This window comes from Mastigoproctus giganteus, chromosome 3 (assembly GCF_048544385.1).
Source record: "Mastigoproctus giganteus isolate SK-2022 chromosome 3, ASM4854438v1, whole genome shotgun sequence".
NCBI lineage: Eukaryota > Metazoa > Arthropoda > Arachnida > Uropygi > Thelyphonidae > Mastigoproctus > Mastigoproctus giganteus.
The window spans coordinates 31265047-31282964 of record NC_143577.1 but is presented as its reverse complement, the minus strand read 5'-3'; the positions used below and the strand labels follow the sequence as shown (position 1 = coordinate 31282964).

General features: G+C 37.1%; 1 protein-coding gene across 1 annotated transcript in view; it reads left to right on the top strand.

Annotated features, from left to right (window-relative positions):
• LOC150087846 (cubilin-like) overlaps positions 1 to 17918 on the top strand; it is a 152143-nt gene that overhangs the window by 38284 nt on the left and 95941 nt on the right. The window contains exon 4 of the mRNA XM_090369233.1: positions 9328 to 9546. Coding sequence (XP_090225359.1) covers positions 9328 to 9546 — 219 coding nt within the window. The remainder of the gene's footprint in view (positions 1 to 9327; positions 9547 to 17918) is intronic.

Here is a 17918-nt window from a genome sequence, read left to right as displayed (position 1 = left end):
TATTCAAGGCTTACTTACAAAATGGCGGACAACAGATTCCATTGTAAACACACCGAGAAATCGTCTACCATCTATTAGGACTCCAGAGGCAGTGGAGTCCTAACAGATGGTAGATGCTAGCCCCAGGAAATTATCACAACAAACTGGAGTGAAACCAACTTCTTGTTTTCATGTACGTCATTACCTGAAATTGAAACCCTATTGCATGATGTGTTGCCAAGAATTACTGTCACCTGATGCAGCAAAACGTCTGAATTATTGTGAGTGGCTCCTTAAAAAGATTGCAGATGGTGAACTCAACCCACTGCTTTATTTCATGAGGCATGGTTCCATCTTTCTGGTCATATGAATTCTCATAACACTCTGCTCGTGTGCTGAAAATCCTAACAACTTACATCAGAAACTGCTTCACTACCAGAAAATCAGGGTATGGTGTGCGGTGTCTGGCAATCAAATTGTCTGCCCAATATTTTTTGACACTATAGTGAACATAGCAGTTTATCTTTAGATTTTTGAGAACTTCTACACTCAGTTAACAGAACACGAGCGTGAAAACTGCTACTTTCAACAGGATGGCACCACATGTCACACGTCTCGTGAATCACTGGCCTGTGTTCATGACAGTTTCACAGAGGAATGCACAGTTGGCAAAGGATTGTGGCTGCCGTGTTAGCATTAGCATTAGTAGAGGTATATGATGCAAGAAAGCAAGCTTATTCAGCATCAGCCAAAAAAAAAAAAAAAAAAACCCTCTCCCATTTCACCCCTCCGTTCGTTCGAAATACCTGTCCAGTTGAGCTTTAAATTTGTTTAGGCTATCAACTTCAACAACAAGTGATGGAAGTCGGTTCCACCAACCAACCACCCGCTGGCCAAAGGCAAATTTCCGCACATCTATCCGACATCCGTCCTTCCTCAATTTGAATTTATGCCCTCTGAGGTGATTATTCTGAGAAAGATGAAGAATCCCATTGGCATTGAGCATGCTCAAACCATTCAAAGCCTTATACACCTCTATCAGATCACCTCGCTGGTGCCTAGTCTCCAGACTCTGTAATTTGCAAAACTTAAGCCTTTCTTCGTAAGAGCAACCCTTTGTTCCATTTACTAATCTTGTTGCCCTTCTCTGTACCCGTTCCAGCAGCTCTACATCCTTCTTGAAATGAGGCCTCCAGACCTGTATACAATACTCAAGATGTGGCCTAACCATTGCCTTATACAAGGGAATAATCACCTCCTTATCCCTGCTAGAAAAATTCCTGTATATCATTGACAAGACACCATGAGCTACTCTTGCAGCTCGTCTGCACTGCTCAGAGAACTTCATATCTGCCTGCACAATTACCCCCAGGTCCTTTTCATTCTCCACCACTGTCAGTGTAGTACCGCGGAGTTGATACATTGCTCTGGGGTTACTGTTACCCATATGTAGTACTTTACATTTGTCAATGTTGAACTTCATTTGCCACCTCTCAGCCCATCTGTTCAACCTTTCCAGATCCTGTTGCAGCAGCATAGCGTCAGTAGTGTCCTTAACGACCCTGCCAACCTTTGTATCATCTGCAAACTTAGACATTAAACTTGATATCCCATCATCAATATCATTCATAAACACCGAAAACAACAATGGACCCAACACTGAACCTTGAGGAACTCCACTAATAACATTAGTCCACGTTGAGCAGTGTCCATTGATTACCACTCTCTGTCTTCTGCCACTCAACCATCCCCTTATCCATAGCAGCAATTTGCCTCCAATGCCACACTGCTCCAATTTGTGCAGCAGTCTTCCATGTGCAACAGTATCAAAAGCCTTTCTAAGATCCAAATATATAATATCAAAGTTATTCCCTGCATCCAGTTCTTTTGTGACTACATCATAGTATCCAATCAAATTGGTCAGGCAAGACCTGCCCTTAACAAAACCATGCTGCGTCTGAGCTATAACTGAATTCTTGTCTAGATGATCCTGCAGTGCCTCTTTAACCAGTGCCTCCATTAATTTACCTGGAACAGAAGTTAAACTAACAGGTCTATAATTACTTGTGTCAGCCTTTGATCCTCCTTTGTGAATTGGGGTTACATTTGCACATCTCCAGTCTATGGGTACCTCCCCTGAGTCCAAAGCTCTCATAATTATGGCTAGGGGTTTGCATACTTCCTTTGCTGCCTCTTTTAATATAACTGGATAGATCCCATCCACCCCAGGTGCCTTTTTTATGTTTATCCTCAACAATCTCTCCTCCACTTTCCTCTCAGTTATTACAAAATCATCCAGCTCACTGCCAATGTTTACTTTACCTACATCATTCTACTTCCTGAATAACTCCTCATGCGTGAATGTAGATGCAAAATACTCGTTTAGATTGTTAGCCACCTGAGCAGGATCCTCAACTGTTGAACCATCAATATCCAGTGGACCAATCTGATTCATCCCTTTCCTTCTCGATTTCAAGTATGTAAAGAACTCCTTTCTGTTTTTCTTTGCATCCTTTGCCAAGGATTTTTCGTAGTCTGCCTTTGCCTGCCTAATCTCCTTTGTGACTTGGTTACAGACCAACTTATATCTATCATAGGCTTCCATGTCACCCATTAATTTGTATGTATCCCATGCATTTTTCTTCTCTGCCACATGTCTCATTAGTCCATCTGACAACCATTTAGGCCTAAACCTTGAACAATATTTCTTAGTTGGTATGTAAAGCCTGGTAGCCACCAAGATTAGTTCCTTGAATGCTTCCCATTTTGAGTTTGCTGTTGGTAACATCATCAGTTGGTCCCACTGTATAGAATTTAAATACTGTCTCAGACCATCATAGTCGCCTTTACGAAAACAAAAACCCTTCCCTTTACCTCTGATGGTAGTTACCTCCTTGATTAAATCCCACTTCAACACACTGTGATCACTGCCACCTAGTGGTTCATTTATCTGCAGGTTCTTAATGCATGAAGAATCACTACTGATAATCAGATCAAGAGTATTGCTCCCTCTTGTTGCCTCACGAACATGCTGATGTAGAAAACAATCATCCAATAAATCCACAAAAGCCTTGCTAGTGTGCGAGTGACCAACCCACAAATTCCAGTCAATATCTGGGAAATTAAAATCCCCCATTATAAGACTCTCTGATTTACTGGCCCACTCTATTTCCCTGTACAATATATTATTATACTCATCAGAGTCATTAGGCCTATAGCACACTCCTACTCTCAATTTTGATTTCCCTATGCTTATGTCACACCAAACTGACTCGACACTGCCCTGTCCATCGATGTCAACTGGCTTCACTTCCTTTGACTTTATATGTTTCTTAATTAATAGCATAACCCCTCCTCCCCTCCTGTCCTGTCTATCCTTTCTATATACATTGTATTCCCCAAATTCCAGTTCCGCATTACTTATATCTGTGTGACACCACGTCTCTGATATCCCAACAATATCTGCCTTTGATGTTTTGAGCAATACCTCAAATTCATCACATTTATTTACCAAACTCCTAGCATTGGTGTACATGCAGGTATACATGCACCTGTTTCTATTCTTAGCTACCCTAACACAACCCATGTGTTTACTTGTAACGCAATGACTACCAGCAGTCTCTGAAATATCCTGCATCTTGTTTTTCAGACTTCTGCTCATTTGAATAGAAGCAGTGCAAGAATCACTTCCACCTCTGCCAGTGGCTACTGTTAATCTATTAGTCCTTGTATCCCCCCCAACTAGCAGTTTTCCGACCCACCTAACACTGCCTCGACAGCATCAGCAAAAATTCTTGCACCCTTTCTATTTAAGTGTATCCCATCCCTGTAGAAGCAATCTCTCCTGTTAACAAGTACAGTCCAGGCTGAAAAAAATTCTACCCCTTGAGCCTTGCACAATCCCTCCAGGGCTGAATTGATCGACAAGGCTCTCATCATATACTCCCTCCTATCGTGTCTGGGCAGAATTGCAGACACTTTCAAGTTCAACCCTAATTCACGGCTTTTTTTCAACAGTGACCTGTACTTGCTAAGTAATTCCGCCGGTCTCCTACTCTTAATATCATTAGTGCCAACGTGTACAACTATATCACCTTTTGTGCCCTTAAAAGATGATATCCGCTCTACAACGTCATCAACCTTTGCCCCTGGCAGACATACCCTGGTCCTATTCCACCTATCCTTTTTACAAAGCATGTTCCCCGTTTCCCTGACAATAGAGTCACCAACAACTACTAGTTCCTGTGGGACCAGCGCATTCTGCCTAGGGGGCTGCCCCTGTGTTGCCTGATGACCAAGTGCAAGCTCTGGCGTTGATGTGGGCAGCTGAGAGCTTGATGGGCCCCTCAATTTATTTCCTTCGAGGGCATCCACCCTGTCCTTCAAGGTCTCATAAAGGCCCATAACAACGCTGAGTTGTCGCCTGATTTCCTTGCACTCCTTACATCGTGCACACACAAAGACATCCCCCTTGGCAGTATCATGTCCCGTACCCGACTAATCCGCAAACATCAAGCAAACAGTGCATTTTAATAGACTGTGATTCAGAGGGCAACTGCCCCCCTCAGTTCTCCCCTGAACCACAGCACTCCCATTAGCTTGAGCCTTTTGCTTTGCTGCTCTGGTCAGAGTCATAATTCCAATTTAATTCAATAAAATTTAAAACAAAAATTAAATCCTGAAGTTATATCCCAAAACAGTTATGTTATATATATATATATATATATATATATATTTTTTTTTTTTTTTTCGGTATCTAGTGTTCCCTTTATACAACTTCCGTATCACGTGTACCACTATAGTTATGTATTAATTATTTGTTACGATTAAGTCGTTATATATTATTTATAGAGTTAAAAATACAATTTAATTGACAATAAAGTTTATCAAGATTAATAGATTTACTGATTAATTGACAGTATTATATTATGCAGTATACTACACTAAGCTTATGCTATCGTGTAAAAATGGCGGGAATTCACGAACGGTATTTCTACGGACTCGTAAGTATTGATTAGCTTCGAAATCTCGCTATCTCAATTTAGAATAAACTAAGGATCCTGACTAGGTCTATAATCTACTTATAGAAGATAATTTGATATAACAATTGGTTAATAAATCGACTAAATTTGGTTAAAAGACCTCTCGTTCAATTTGTGACACGTGGATTTGATACCGTTACCGATACTAAGTAATATCTACGAAATATCTGTCTAAGTTAAACTTTAAACTAAGTATCGTAACTAGGAATATAAAGCTCCTCTAGAAAATAAGTTAATATGACAATTGAAACTAATAAAGCAGAAAATAAATCAGGAAAAACTTCTCTGTTTGAAGAGCTTTAAGGAGCAATGTCTGCACAGGCTAACCTCGCACTTTTGTCTTCATGTGACTTTTACCTGTGGGGATATTTGAAAGGAAGAGTTTGAGCACAAACCCCTACACAATAAATCAACTGAAGGACAGCATTTGAAGAAATAGTGAGGCTATCGACATCACTATTTTTTTTATAAAAAGTTTAATGGCTTATATGGTTTCTTACCTCAACACTTCCCACTTAGAATTTGTGGTTAACATCATTGGTCTCACCGAAAAAAAAAAAAAAAAGTGCAGCCATTATCAACCCACTGCAGGATGGAAGCCTCCTCAACAATTCATGCTCACCAAAAGGAATTTAAAAACTGTCTAAGCCCATTGTAGTCACCTTAACAAAAGCAAAATCCATTCTCTTTACCCTCGATAGTAGTTACATTCTTAATTAAATCCCACACACTATGATTAACCTAATGGTTTCTTTAACTAGAGATTCTTAATGCATGATGAGTTACTACTGTCACTAAGATCAGGAGTACTGCTTTCTCTTTTTGGCTTTCTGGCATACTGGTGTAGAAAACAGTCATCCAATAAATCCAAAAAGTTCTGGTACTGTGTGAATGACCAACTCGCAGGTTCCAGTCAATATCTGGATGGTTAAAATCCCTCCATTATAAGACCATCTGATTTACAGGGCCACTCTGTTTTGTCTGTATACTCATCACAGTAATTTGGATTATAACATGCTTCTGCCACTGCTCATGTCACACCAAGCTGACTCAACGCTATCTTGTAGCTCTGGGTGTGCACCGCCTTATATTCTGTGGGCTTCTTAACAAAGAGCATAACTCCTATTGGCACCTCCGTAGCCAGGTGGGAAGGAGCAGCAGTGCGTAGCACACGCTTCTTGATTCGACTGGGGTTCGAGCCCGTCACCACCAAATATGGAGGATGTGGAAAGGTCAGGGAATGACCACCGCATATGGCCTTAGTTGCTAATGCTCCAAAAAACTGAACAAACAACAACAACAGTGTCCCAGTATAAGCAGTGCAAGGATCAATTTCACCTCTGCTCACATCTGCTGTGTAACTTTTAGTCTGTGTATTCCTACCAAACAATTAGCAGTTTTTTTGACTTGCATAACACTTCCATGCTCTGTTCTTAATGATATGAGCAGATACTCTGGTGTCCTTTCTATTTAAGTGTATCCCATCCCTGTAAAAGCACTGTTCTGTTAACAAGTATGGACCATGCTGAGAAAATTGTCCCTTGAGCGTTGCTGTCTCTCCAGAGTTGAAGTGATCGACAAGGCTCTCATCACGTACTCCCTCCTATCATATCTCTACGTGATTCCAGACACTTCCTGTTTTAATCATAACTGTTGTTCTTTTCTCAGCATTGCTTTGTAACTGTTCAGTAAATCCTCAGCTTGCCTATCCTAATTATGTACCATCACGTACAACAGTATCCCATCTTGTACCCCTAAAAGATGGTAACTGTTCTACAGCATAACTAACTTTTGCCCCTGGCAGACATACCCTGCTCCTATTCATCCTATCCTATCTTTTTTTACATAGTATATTTCTTGTTTCCTTGACAGAGTCACTGACAATAGCCACTTCCTATGGGATAATCACTTTCTGCCTTTGGAATTCTGCTGTACTGGCTGATGCATGAGTGTAGGCTTTATCATTGAGTTGGGCAATTAAGTGTGTGATGAAACCATTGTTTTAATTCCTTCAAAGGCAATAACTCTATTGTTCAAGCTCTCACATTCTTCTGTCAAAAACCTTAATCTCCACATTCTCTTTGCATTAGAAAACATGTCGCATGCATATTATAAACCCCTGATTTCTAGAACTACCCTTGGTAGTGCTGTAAGCTAAAACTTTCCTATTACTCAGTTCTTTGCTTTGCTACTCTAGTCTGAGAAATAACAGTTTAAATTAAAAATACCACTCTAAACTTTGGCTGATGCTGCATAAGCTTGCTTTCTTGCATCAAATGCCTATGCTAATGCTAATGCTAATGCTAAACTAAGAGAAATATGAATATAATAATAACACTACCTATTACCATTCAAATAGTAATAGTGTATCATTACTATTTGGCATGGTAAAAATTAATATGTGAAAAGTATGTACTATGCCATAAATCAATGTTATGTATTGTTTTACAATTACATTATCAAGTAACATTTTTCTTGTTATAAATTTAGTTTATAGACTTAATAAACAAACACACTTCTAATATTAATTATACTCTTGCAAAATTGCATATTGTTTTTATATCAATGCAACGTTTAGAATGGCAGCAAAAGTCTCTTGTACTTCAGTTCTTACTTCAACTCTCATTTTTGAGTAATTTTGCCTCCTTTTTCAGATAAAGACTACTTTTTTGTTTGAAACAGAAAGATAACAAAAACCAGTTTTAAGTAATAAAAAGAGTACTTGGCAGAGTTTGAAGATGGTTCCAATGCAGCAGCTAATGTATGCCCCTGTTCATAAATTGAATATAGTTGCATGCCTATATTCACAAATACTGGTGATGTGGACATTTTAAAAATGGGTTAGAACTGGTACAGATGTGTGCTCAGTTACCACCCCATTAATGTGATTGTTTTACTTTCTCCCTGCAGAGTTTTCATTCATTATGTAAGGAATTAATCTTTTCTGGTGCAGTTATTTTTGATAAGTAAAGATCTATATAAGCTTTGACTAAAGTTAAATATCTGCAGTAAATGTTTTTTTTTTTTTTGCATATCCTTTATCTTAGATTATTTTATTTTGGGATTACAGTAAACCCTAGCTATTTGTGGGAGTTACATTCCTGAGAAATGCTGCGAATACCGAAAACGCGAATACTGAGTTATGGCTCCCATAGTAATAAAGGGGTTCCGTTCCAGAGTATGAAATATATAAGAAAAACTAGTCTAAAATTTTGTCTATGTATGTATTATATGTACCTTCATAATATGACTATGTACACAGACAATACATAGTGAAATGCAAGCATAGGGCATTGAAATGAAAATAAGAAACAATTTAATATTAAATGTAATATTTATTAGAAATTTCAAACAAATCTTTCACTCCAGCGCCTTTGCTATAGCTAAAAAACTTATCCCGCCAGTTCTATCACCAGTTTCGCTAAAGTGTTGATAAAGGTGTTTTGCCTTTTCACGAATGATGAGTGAACTTAAGGGAATTTTATTTTGAGTTCGGTCTTCTATCCACAGATTTAAAGCCTTTTCCATTTTTTCTAATTTAACATCACGAGTTACAGAGCAAATTTTTGAAGCAATTAGCGCGTTTTCACGGACACTACGGCGGATTTTTTTCTTTCAATTTCTTGATTGATCGTATCGTTGACTTATTGATTTTATAATGTTTTGCCACTGACGAGACACTTTCACCATTAGAAATTTTGTCTAATAACTGAATTTTACTCGCTAATGTCATCACCTTCTTTGATCTTTTCACAATTCTCCTGCTATTCGTAGCCATATTTTTGTAGGGGTTAGAAAAGAATTTGTCCACAATAAAGTCACTTTCTTCTGTTAACACACTTGAAAAAGTCTGTTTACACTAACACACTGCAAAACAGTAGATTTTTCACTTTTGTAAGCATATCAATTTATAAATTGATAAATTTATTCAATTTATAAGCATATAAATTAAAAGCAAACGATGAAACCTTCCATGACAAGCGCATAGCACATACTGAATGAGGATTAGCGAGAAACATTCACGCTCGCGATTTTGTCACCTCCCCCACCCACTGAGCGCTGTTTTGGCCGGGAAAGATGATTTTAGCCACGCCCATGTTTTTTTATGGCGGAAAATGTTCACGCCGATTTAAAATTCACATTTTTTTAGGTTTCATTTTATATTAAATCAGCGACTGCGAATACAGATACCGTGAATACCGGGGGTTTACTGTAAATCTAAACTATCTCTATATGTGATGTAGAAGGAATAGTTTCTTTTTTTGAGTTATTAATGACTGGTAAATCTGCTGCATTTTCATTTCAGAGTCATATGAGTGTGGTAATGTCACTGGTTCTTCAGGATGGCTTCACTGGGGTGGTAAAGAATCCTGTATATGGAATATCACTACTGAACAAGAAAAATCAAATATATCATTGTTCTTGGTTATAACAGAATTTTTATTACAGGAAAATGATACCTTTGTCTTATATAATAGTAATTCTTCTAAATGGATTTTTAAAGAAGCCTTCAAAGGCCAGAAAGGTAATAATTTATTATTTTTTGCTTAGCTTTTATACTAGTAAAGGATAGCAAATGCTTAGCTTTTATATTAAAAAGTGATTTAACAGGGATATTGAATATTATAGCAAAATTTTAATACCTGTCCTTACAAATTTTGCAGTTATTTTGAAGTGGGAGCAGTCTGTTATTGTCTGCTTGTTCTCTTTGCATTTTTTAATTTTTCTGAATTGGATAGCTACTAAATTATCGATGAATTGCTGCTATGCTCTAGGCTGCAGTACAGTGCTGAATAATTCCAACAATAAAATAGCAAAAGGGTTTTTAGATGCACACCTAGTTACCAAATGAAGTAACATCTGCTTTAAAAAAAATGTTTTGGAAGTGATATTCTGATGCTAGTTACTGGCATGCTTTTGAACTAGTTTGACTACCACATAATAATCTGGATCTAAGATATCTAGAAGCAAAAATCTCCCAACATAGGTGTCACTGCCACATGTTAGGGCTCAGGTCTATAAATGAACAAGCTGTGTGAGGTTATTAGAAATTGCAAAAGTAATTGCTCAGGTTCTGGAATGTAACTATTCAACTGAAGCCAGCTGGAGTTGTGAACATTGAAATCACTGAGAGAAAATTATCTGTCTTAGGAAAGTGAAAGAGTTTAAGTACCGTATTTCCCCATGTATAAGACGCACCTTTTTTCGAAAAATTTGGGGTCTAAAAATTGGGTGCGTCTTATACAGTGGTTGTAGATTTTTTTTTTTTTTTTACTTCTATTTCCGCTTGTTGTCTTTGCGCTCATTGTTTCGCACTTGTTACTGGTATATTAGGTTACGTTTTGCCACATTCTGCCCGGAAATGGCTCAGAAAAGATTTTCGTACAGTGCTGAATTCAAGTTAAAAGTGATCCAGTTTGCAAAAGTGAATGGAAATCTTGCTGCCCAACGTAAGTTTGGTCCTCCTCGAACTGAGAAAACAATCAGAGACTGGCTACGGGAAGAAGAAGAAACCCTACTGAAAACGCCATGGCAGAAGAAGGCCATGAGAGGCAAGTCAGCAAAATGGCCTGATTTAGAGAGGGAATTGAAGATATGGATTGAAGAGCAAAAAGCAATTGGAATTCCTGGGTCCACAAAGATGGTTCAGCACGAGGCAAGAAGAATTGCTGATGAAAAAGAAGTTACTGATTTCAAAGGAGGACACAATTGGTGCTTCAGGTTCATGAAACGGAATGGACTAAGCATGCGTACATGCACCAGACTTGCCCAAAAAATGCCTGAAAGCTATGAGCAGAAGGTCCTTGAATTTCATCGTTTTGTCATTCAATGTCGGAAGACACATCAGTTTGAGTTGGGACAGATTGCAAATATGGACGAAGTCCCCCCTTCAATTTGATGTCCCAAGTAACAGAACTGTAACTGTGAAGACAAGTGGACATGAAAAGAGCCATTATACAGTTGTTCTAGCTTGTTGTGCCGACGGAACCAAGCTGCCTCCTATGCTGATTTTCAAACGCAAAACAATGCCAAAAAAAGATATTCCTCGAGGAGTGATTGTCCACGTTCATGACAAGGGTTGGATGGATCAGGATGGGATGAAGATCTGGTTTGAGAAAGTTTGGAGCAGGAGACCAGGTGGGCTCTTACACAAACGTGCCCTATTGGTGCTTGATCAGTTCAGGGCACACATAACAAAAAATACAAAGAAGATTGCTGCAGAGCAAAAAACAAAAACTTGCCGTCATACCTGGAGGCTTGACATCCCAGCTCCAACCACTTGATGTCAGCATTCACAAACCCTTCAAAGCTGCCATGAGAGACGAATGGAACCAATGGATGAAGTCTTCTGAGGACAATTTGACACCAGCAGGAAGAGTGAAGAAACCAACTATAGGAGAAGTTTGTACCTGGGTGAAAAGATCCTGGGATAATATCAAGACTGAGATTGTTGTCAAGTCATTTAAGAAGTGTGGCATTTCAAATGCCATAGATGGAACTGAGGACGAGGCAATATATGAAGACAGTGATTCGTCATCAGACACAGATGAGGACAAGCTAATGGATGGGAGTTTTGACAGTGATGAGTTGTATGAATTTTATGATGAATAAAACTTGAGTTCAATAACTTTATGTAATACAATTTTTTTTTCAAATTTCGGGCCCCAAAATTAAGGTGCGTCTTATACATGGGGAAATACGGTACATTGTAGGAAGAAAGGAATACTTTCTTTCTACCTTCAATGTGCTAAACGAAAGGCTGAAGAAAGTCAGAGTTTTATATGAATAGTAGATTTGGGAAATGATAGTGGCAACATGAATTTGACAGAATGGGATAGAGAGATTTTAAGCCTGAGGAAATCAAAGGAGGTGATTTAAAATCATGAAGTCTCTGGCAAAGAATATCAGAGCAGATGTATATACAGGTATCACCTTGGAAGCAAAAGGAATCATAGAGTGAATAGTTAGCAGATGAGATGAGTAGTGTTTTAGGCAAATGATAATTGAGACTGTGTGAAAGTAAGTGATGCTCAGCAGATTGTAGGTGAAAATGCACATCATTGAGGTTGGAACTGAGACTGCACAGCTGAAACCCACTAAAACGCGATTCATTAGCAATGCAATCATGGCTCCCATTTTTTGTCAGTTGAAAGGTGTTTTTAGTCACTGAAGGTCAACATTTTGGATTCCTTGTGAACACAAGGCGATATTTTAAGATTAATACGAATCTGTGATAATGCCTTATCCTTTGATTTCCGTTGACTTGTACTTATATCGTGGAGGCACTCACTGGTTTGCAAACTGGATTTAAATTTCTTGAAACAGAAAAGGTAGATTCCCTTTCAATTTTACAGTTAAAATGCCTTATTGAAATTGTTAAAAAGAAACAGAGATGCAGTGAAGCAGTCAATCCTTGATAGTTTTTTAAAATATGAAAGCCTTGAAAGTAAAAACTAAAATGTGCAAAAATTTGTTTGCTAATATCTACTTATTTGAAAGAACATGAAGTACATTGTTTTCCTTTTTCTCCTGAACTTAACTGTTTGTTAATTTCAAAACACAAACATAACAGTCAATACAACCACACAGAAAAGCAGTTTTTGTGAGTATCGATTTGTTTTTGTGACAAAAGATGTCTTTTTATCTTGTTTATGTATATTTAACAACATGAATATTGTTTTTTTTTTTTTTTTAAATACTTTATTGTATAGTGCCTCGATAAAAGATTGAAACAACGCGATTGCATATTATTTCATGAAAAAAAAGAGACTACCAAAATTGATGGTACGTATGAAGTTTGAATAATTTTCAAAGAAGAGTCCAAAGAATTTTCTTTGGACCCTGAGCATTGCCTTTCACCTGTATTTGTGAAATGAACGAGGAAGTGTTTGGGAGGTTTAGCTCTTTTTGCAGATATGTTTATTGTATTTAACTTATATCTGAACAGCTTTGAAGCTGGCTGACTGCCATGTAAAGCTATTGTTCCTCATTTTTCCTATAGGCTATCTAATTTGAGAAGTGATGATTTTCAAAATTCTGTTGCAGGCTGGATAAAACCTTGTCGAGATTGGTCTCAGACTGTGCTATGTGCACTTCTGTGTTACTTACTGATGTTTCCTTTAAGTTTCATTCTATAAACCAGTTTCCCCATTTGTGGTTATGAACTGGCCTGATATTTTATTTATTTTTTAAGTTGGAAGACATCTGCATTCAGTCATTACTCTAAACACATAAGTAAAGTCAGTATTTCCTTATACCTTCCATTTTTATTCTAAAATAAAATGAGGTAGCAAAATTTCATTACTTAACACACAAAAAATCCTTTAATCAAAAGGATGGCAATTTCTGCTTCACTGTCAGGTTCTAAATACAAAGGACTTATGTTGCATCCTTATGCAGCTCATCTCTTTTGCCAGTATATTTATGTGAACTTGGGTCCATTATCATTCACCCTTGAACATTATCTTCAGAAATATACTGTGTTCTCTTAGCCATAGTGCCAAGCTTTGATTTGTCCTGTTCCCAGTTATGAACACAAGTGTTTTGGTCTGCCTTAAATGACTAAAGCTTCTAATAATTTGACAGAGTTCACTTCCAAGCTCCATTTGGTTTAATACATAAAGTGAAGGAAAAAAAACTAAAAGCTGGTTAATACTTTACATAGTTTATACACTGGTGTTCAAAGAAAGTGCATCACCCCTTAAAATTGTAACTGTCATCTGAATAACATAAGTATATGGCAATATTTCTAACAGATTGCATCAGATAAGATTGACGTGCATAGGTGATGATGTAATATTGCATCAGCTGCTACTTTCAGCCATATAAGCATGCTCTGAAAGAGTTGTAGTCATTCCTTGCTTGTCAGGATGGCGAGTTATGTGCAGTTGACACCACGAAGAAAGAGTGCTATTGTTACTTCAAGTGAGGAAGGATGTTCCTGTCATATTGCTTACAGAGGGTCTTGTAATCAGTCGACAGGTGCCTCCGTGGGCAGGAGCAGCAGTGCATAGCACACGCTTCTTGATTAGACCGAGGTTCGAGCCCGTGACTGCCAAATACGGAGGATGCGGAAAGGTCAGGGAATGATCACCGCATATCCCTGGAGCAATATGGCTTTAGTTGCTAATGCTCTTAAAAACCAAATAACAAACAATCAGTCGACAGTGAGTAGATTTCTTTCCAAACTAAAGGATGCTGGTTCTGCTGATAGGAAAAAAGGAACCGGACACAAACGAGTCTCTATGCCAAAACAGGACCATGTTTTGAAGTGCTTATGCCTTAAAACCGTAAAGCTTCTTCATCTGAGCTGAAAAGAGAATGGGAAGAACATACAGGAGTGGTAGCAAGTGCAGTAACAGTCAGAAGATGCCTCTTCAAAAATGGATTTGTAGCCCGTCGTCCTAAGGAAAAGCTCCTCCTCACACAAAAAATGAAAAAAGCCCAATTAATTTGGTGAAAGGAGCATGTCAAATGGACCCCCGAGCAGTGGAAGTCAGTTATTTTCTCCGATGAGAAGAAATTCAACCTGCATGGCTCTGATGGGAGACAAATGATTCGCCGTAGACATGGTGAAGAATACCATTCAGACTGTATGGTTCCTACAGTGAAATTCCCTACCAGCCAAATGATGTGGGTTGCATTTTGTATCACGGAGTAGGTTACCTGCAGTTTATAAAAGGTTCCGTAAATGCCAATGGATACCTGGCTGTAATGGAAGGCAAATGGCTACCAATCATTAGAGACCATTTCAACCTGCCAAATAACTGCATCTTTCAGGACGACTCTGCTCCTTGTCATCTCATAAAAGTGTAAGTAGGCACTTCTGTAAGTTACTTTAACTTCATTTCTGCATTAGAGGTTCGACAGTAATGTGTTTACATTTGTTACAGGTGAAAAAATGGTTGGAAGAAGTGTCCGTTACAACTCTTAGCTGGCCAGGAAACAGCCTGGACCTAAATCCTATAGAGAACTGTTGGCATCACGTGGAATCTGCAGTTGCCAGAAAGAAACCAAAGACCCTTCGTGAACTTCAGGAAGCCATAATTCGTGTTTGGAACCACGAACTATCAGTTGAATATCTTCAGAAATTGATCTTGTCAATGCCTCAATGGTGTACTGCTGTCATCAGGGCCAGAGGCAGTTCAACTAAATATTAGTTTACACCTAGTGAACTTTTCATTTTGTTTTCCATTTAAAATGATAAACTGAAGCAAATTGAGGGATTCTGATAACATTTCAGCCATGATTGTCGTGTATACCAAAACTGTTGTATAAAGGTTGCTCATTTTGGAATATTTTGAGAGCATCTGAAAAATATATCTTAGCTTTGCCTTAACTATTAATAAATATCTTTTGTTTATATTTCTATTTGTGATGCTAGTCATTAATGTAGCATACCATTGCAAAAAAGGGTTAGAAATGTGAAATTCCTAGATGATGCAGTTTCTTTGAACACCAGTTTAGATAAATAATATCCACCCTTAAAAAGGTGAACTTTTGTGGGGAGGGGAGTAGTGTTTTAGTTAAGTTTTTAGTTTTTCTTATTTTGCTTTGTTCATTAAACCAAATGAAGTTTGGAGGTGAGTTTTCTAAAATTACTAGTAGCTTTGGATGTTTAAAACAGATTAATATAGTCACAAAACCTGAGGCATTTAGTCAATTTTACATATTACGTAAGTGTTTCATCAATTTCAGTATCAGTTTTTATTTGGTGGGAGATTATTAAATATGGCCTTTTTTGTTGGGAGTTGGAGTGGGAGAGGGTTATGAATGGTGCACCTTCTCATATCATAATGTGGTTATTGCATTCATTCCAGGGTCTACAGGTGATTGAAGCTACTTTCTTTGAACCATTTATATGCAAATGAAGAAAAATTTAGGATTAAATATTGTTCATAATAATATTGCTTGCAACTAATAAAACTGATAAAATTTAAATTAGACATTAAAAGGCAGTCAAGACAAGCTATAAATACAGTCTAAAAGAATATAAATTAAACCCTATATGGTTAGCAGTCAACTCAGATTCTATAATGACATTAATAAATTTTGTTAATTATTATCATAAAATTTTTTTATGGATGATGGAACTTAAGATCTTTTAAGCACCCTATTTGGTTCACCAGTCTCAAAAGATGCAAGGCTTTCTTAGGTGTTTCATCTTATAAACAGTTACATTATCTTAGAACACACAATACAGATTCCTCGTAGCATAAGTTGTTAGTCCCCTCCCCAAAACAGCTGTTTTGAATGACTGGTAATCCTGTACGTATTCCAAATTCACTATTGAATACTTGTATGACATCTGCTAGTACACATAGTCATTCTTGTTCAACAAAAAATGACTAAATTGATTGGTCGAGTAGGCATGATTGTTCAATCATGCCTACCACTGATCAGAACATGTTTGGAAGCCTTGTTTTGTGAATGCTTTTAGGTGACCAGTTATCTTTCAATAATTTCTTGAATCAAATGAAATAATTTTTCTTTCATGAACTGTTTTAATTTTAAGAATAGCTTCTTAAAATTAAAAAAGAAAATTAAAAGAGTTCACTAACCTATCTCGTTGATTCAGTCCATTCCCTACAAACTGGCATTTGGTTTATACTTTGTGACTTTTCTACATCTTTTTTTAATAAACATCATTCATTAGCATCTGTAATTCTATCCTTAACCTCTGCAAACTGATTACAACCAGCCACAGTCTGTGATTTAACTTCAGACTTAGAGAAAAAAATTTCTGCTTTTTAAATTCACATCCTCTTGTTCTGTTCTTTGGAATATCCTTTATCCACTCAAGTACAGTATCACTGTTTATTTTTCCCCATATCTCAATTTGTCAGCAGGGGAGGAGTATTATAGTTTCAGTAGCCTTCTACTTTTAAGATTACCAAAAAAAAAAAAAAGAAAGAAATTATCAAGTCATAATATTTTTTACTTTGAATATCTGTGTGCATTCGAGCACAGAGTAACCTTATTAGAAAAATGTGATGAATGTTTTAAAAAACTAATTTTATTCAATAAATACAGCTCAACCTCAATATAACGTGGGCAATAACTTTAATAACCACGCTATAAGCAAAATGCATTGTAGCCAAAAACATTTTACCATTTTTTTCCTGTTTTTTTTTTTTTTTTAACATAACTACTTCATTTACTAATGTTTTATAAGTATACAAACTATGAGACACGGTATTAAAGGTTATATCATTTCCTTTACATTTTACTAATACACAATGTTATTATGGACTTATATTTTATGCATCCATTCTGAAATAGTCATGTAATTTAGTTGCCAGAACTGATGTCAATATTTTCAGTAAATAATTTTTAATAGTGATCGGATGCAATAAATGAAGATGTTCATTATCACTCTGACATTCTAACCTTTCCATCATCTTATTAATGTTTTTAAGTACTTTGTTAATTTCTGGTGCTTTTTCCTTGCATGAGTTATCCTCATTATCTTCTGAGTCACTCCCCATGTCACTGGTCTTCTGTTTGTCTATTGACTTCTCATTGTTCACAGAGTCTATGATTTTTTCCTCACTCAGGTAATATGCAGCTGGAGCTTCTGCATCCACCTCAGTCCAAGACTGCTACTAAATATGTTACAAGCAGCCTTTGCTTCTTGTTCTGAAAATGCTACTAATTTAAAGTTATTATTAGTGATCTCATTATTTCCAATACATTTTTCCCAGTAGTTTTCAGTTGCTGTTGAGCTTACTTTCACCCATGCTAATTCAATATTGTATGCAACATCTTTCAGTGATAATGTTTTCAGAAATTCAAGTTTAAATTCAAGGACTTGAATTTCTGACTTCACAACAATAGCAAGATTATATTGAGGTTGCACTGTGTTTGCATTGTTGATATTCTTCACTTTAATCTCTA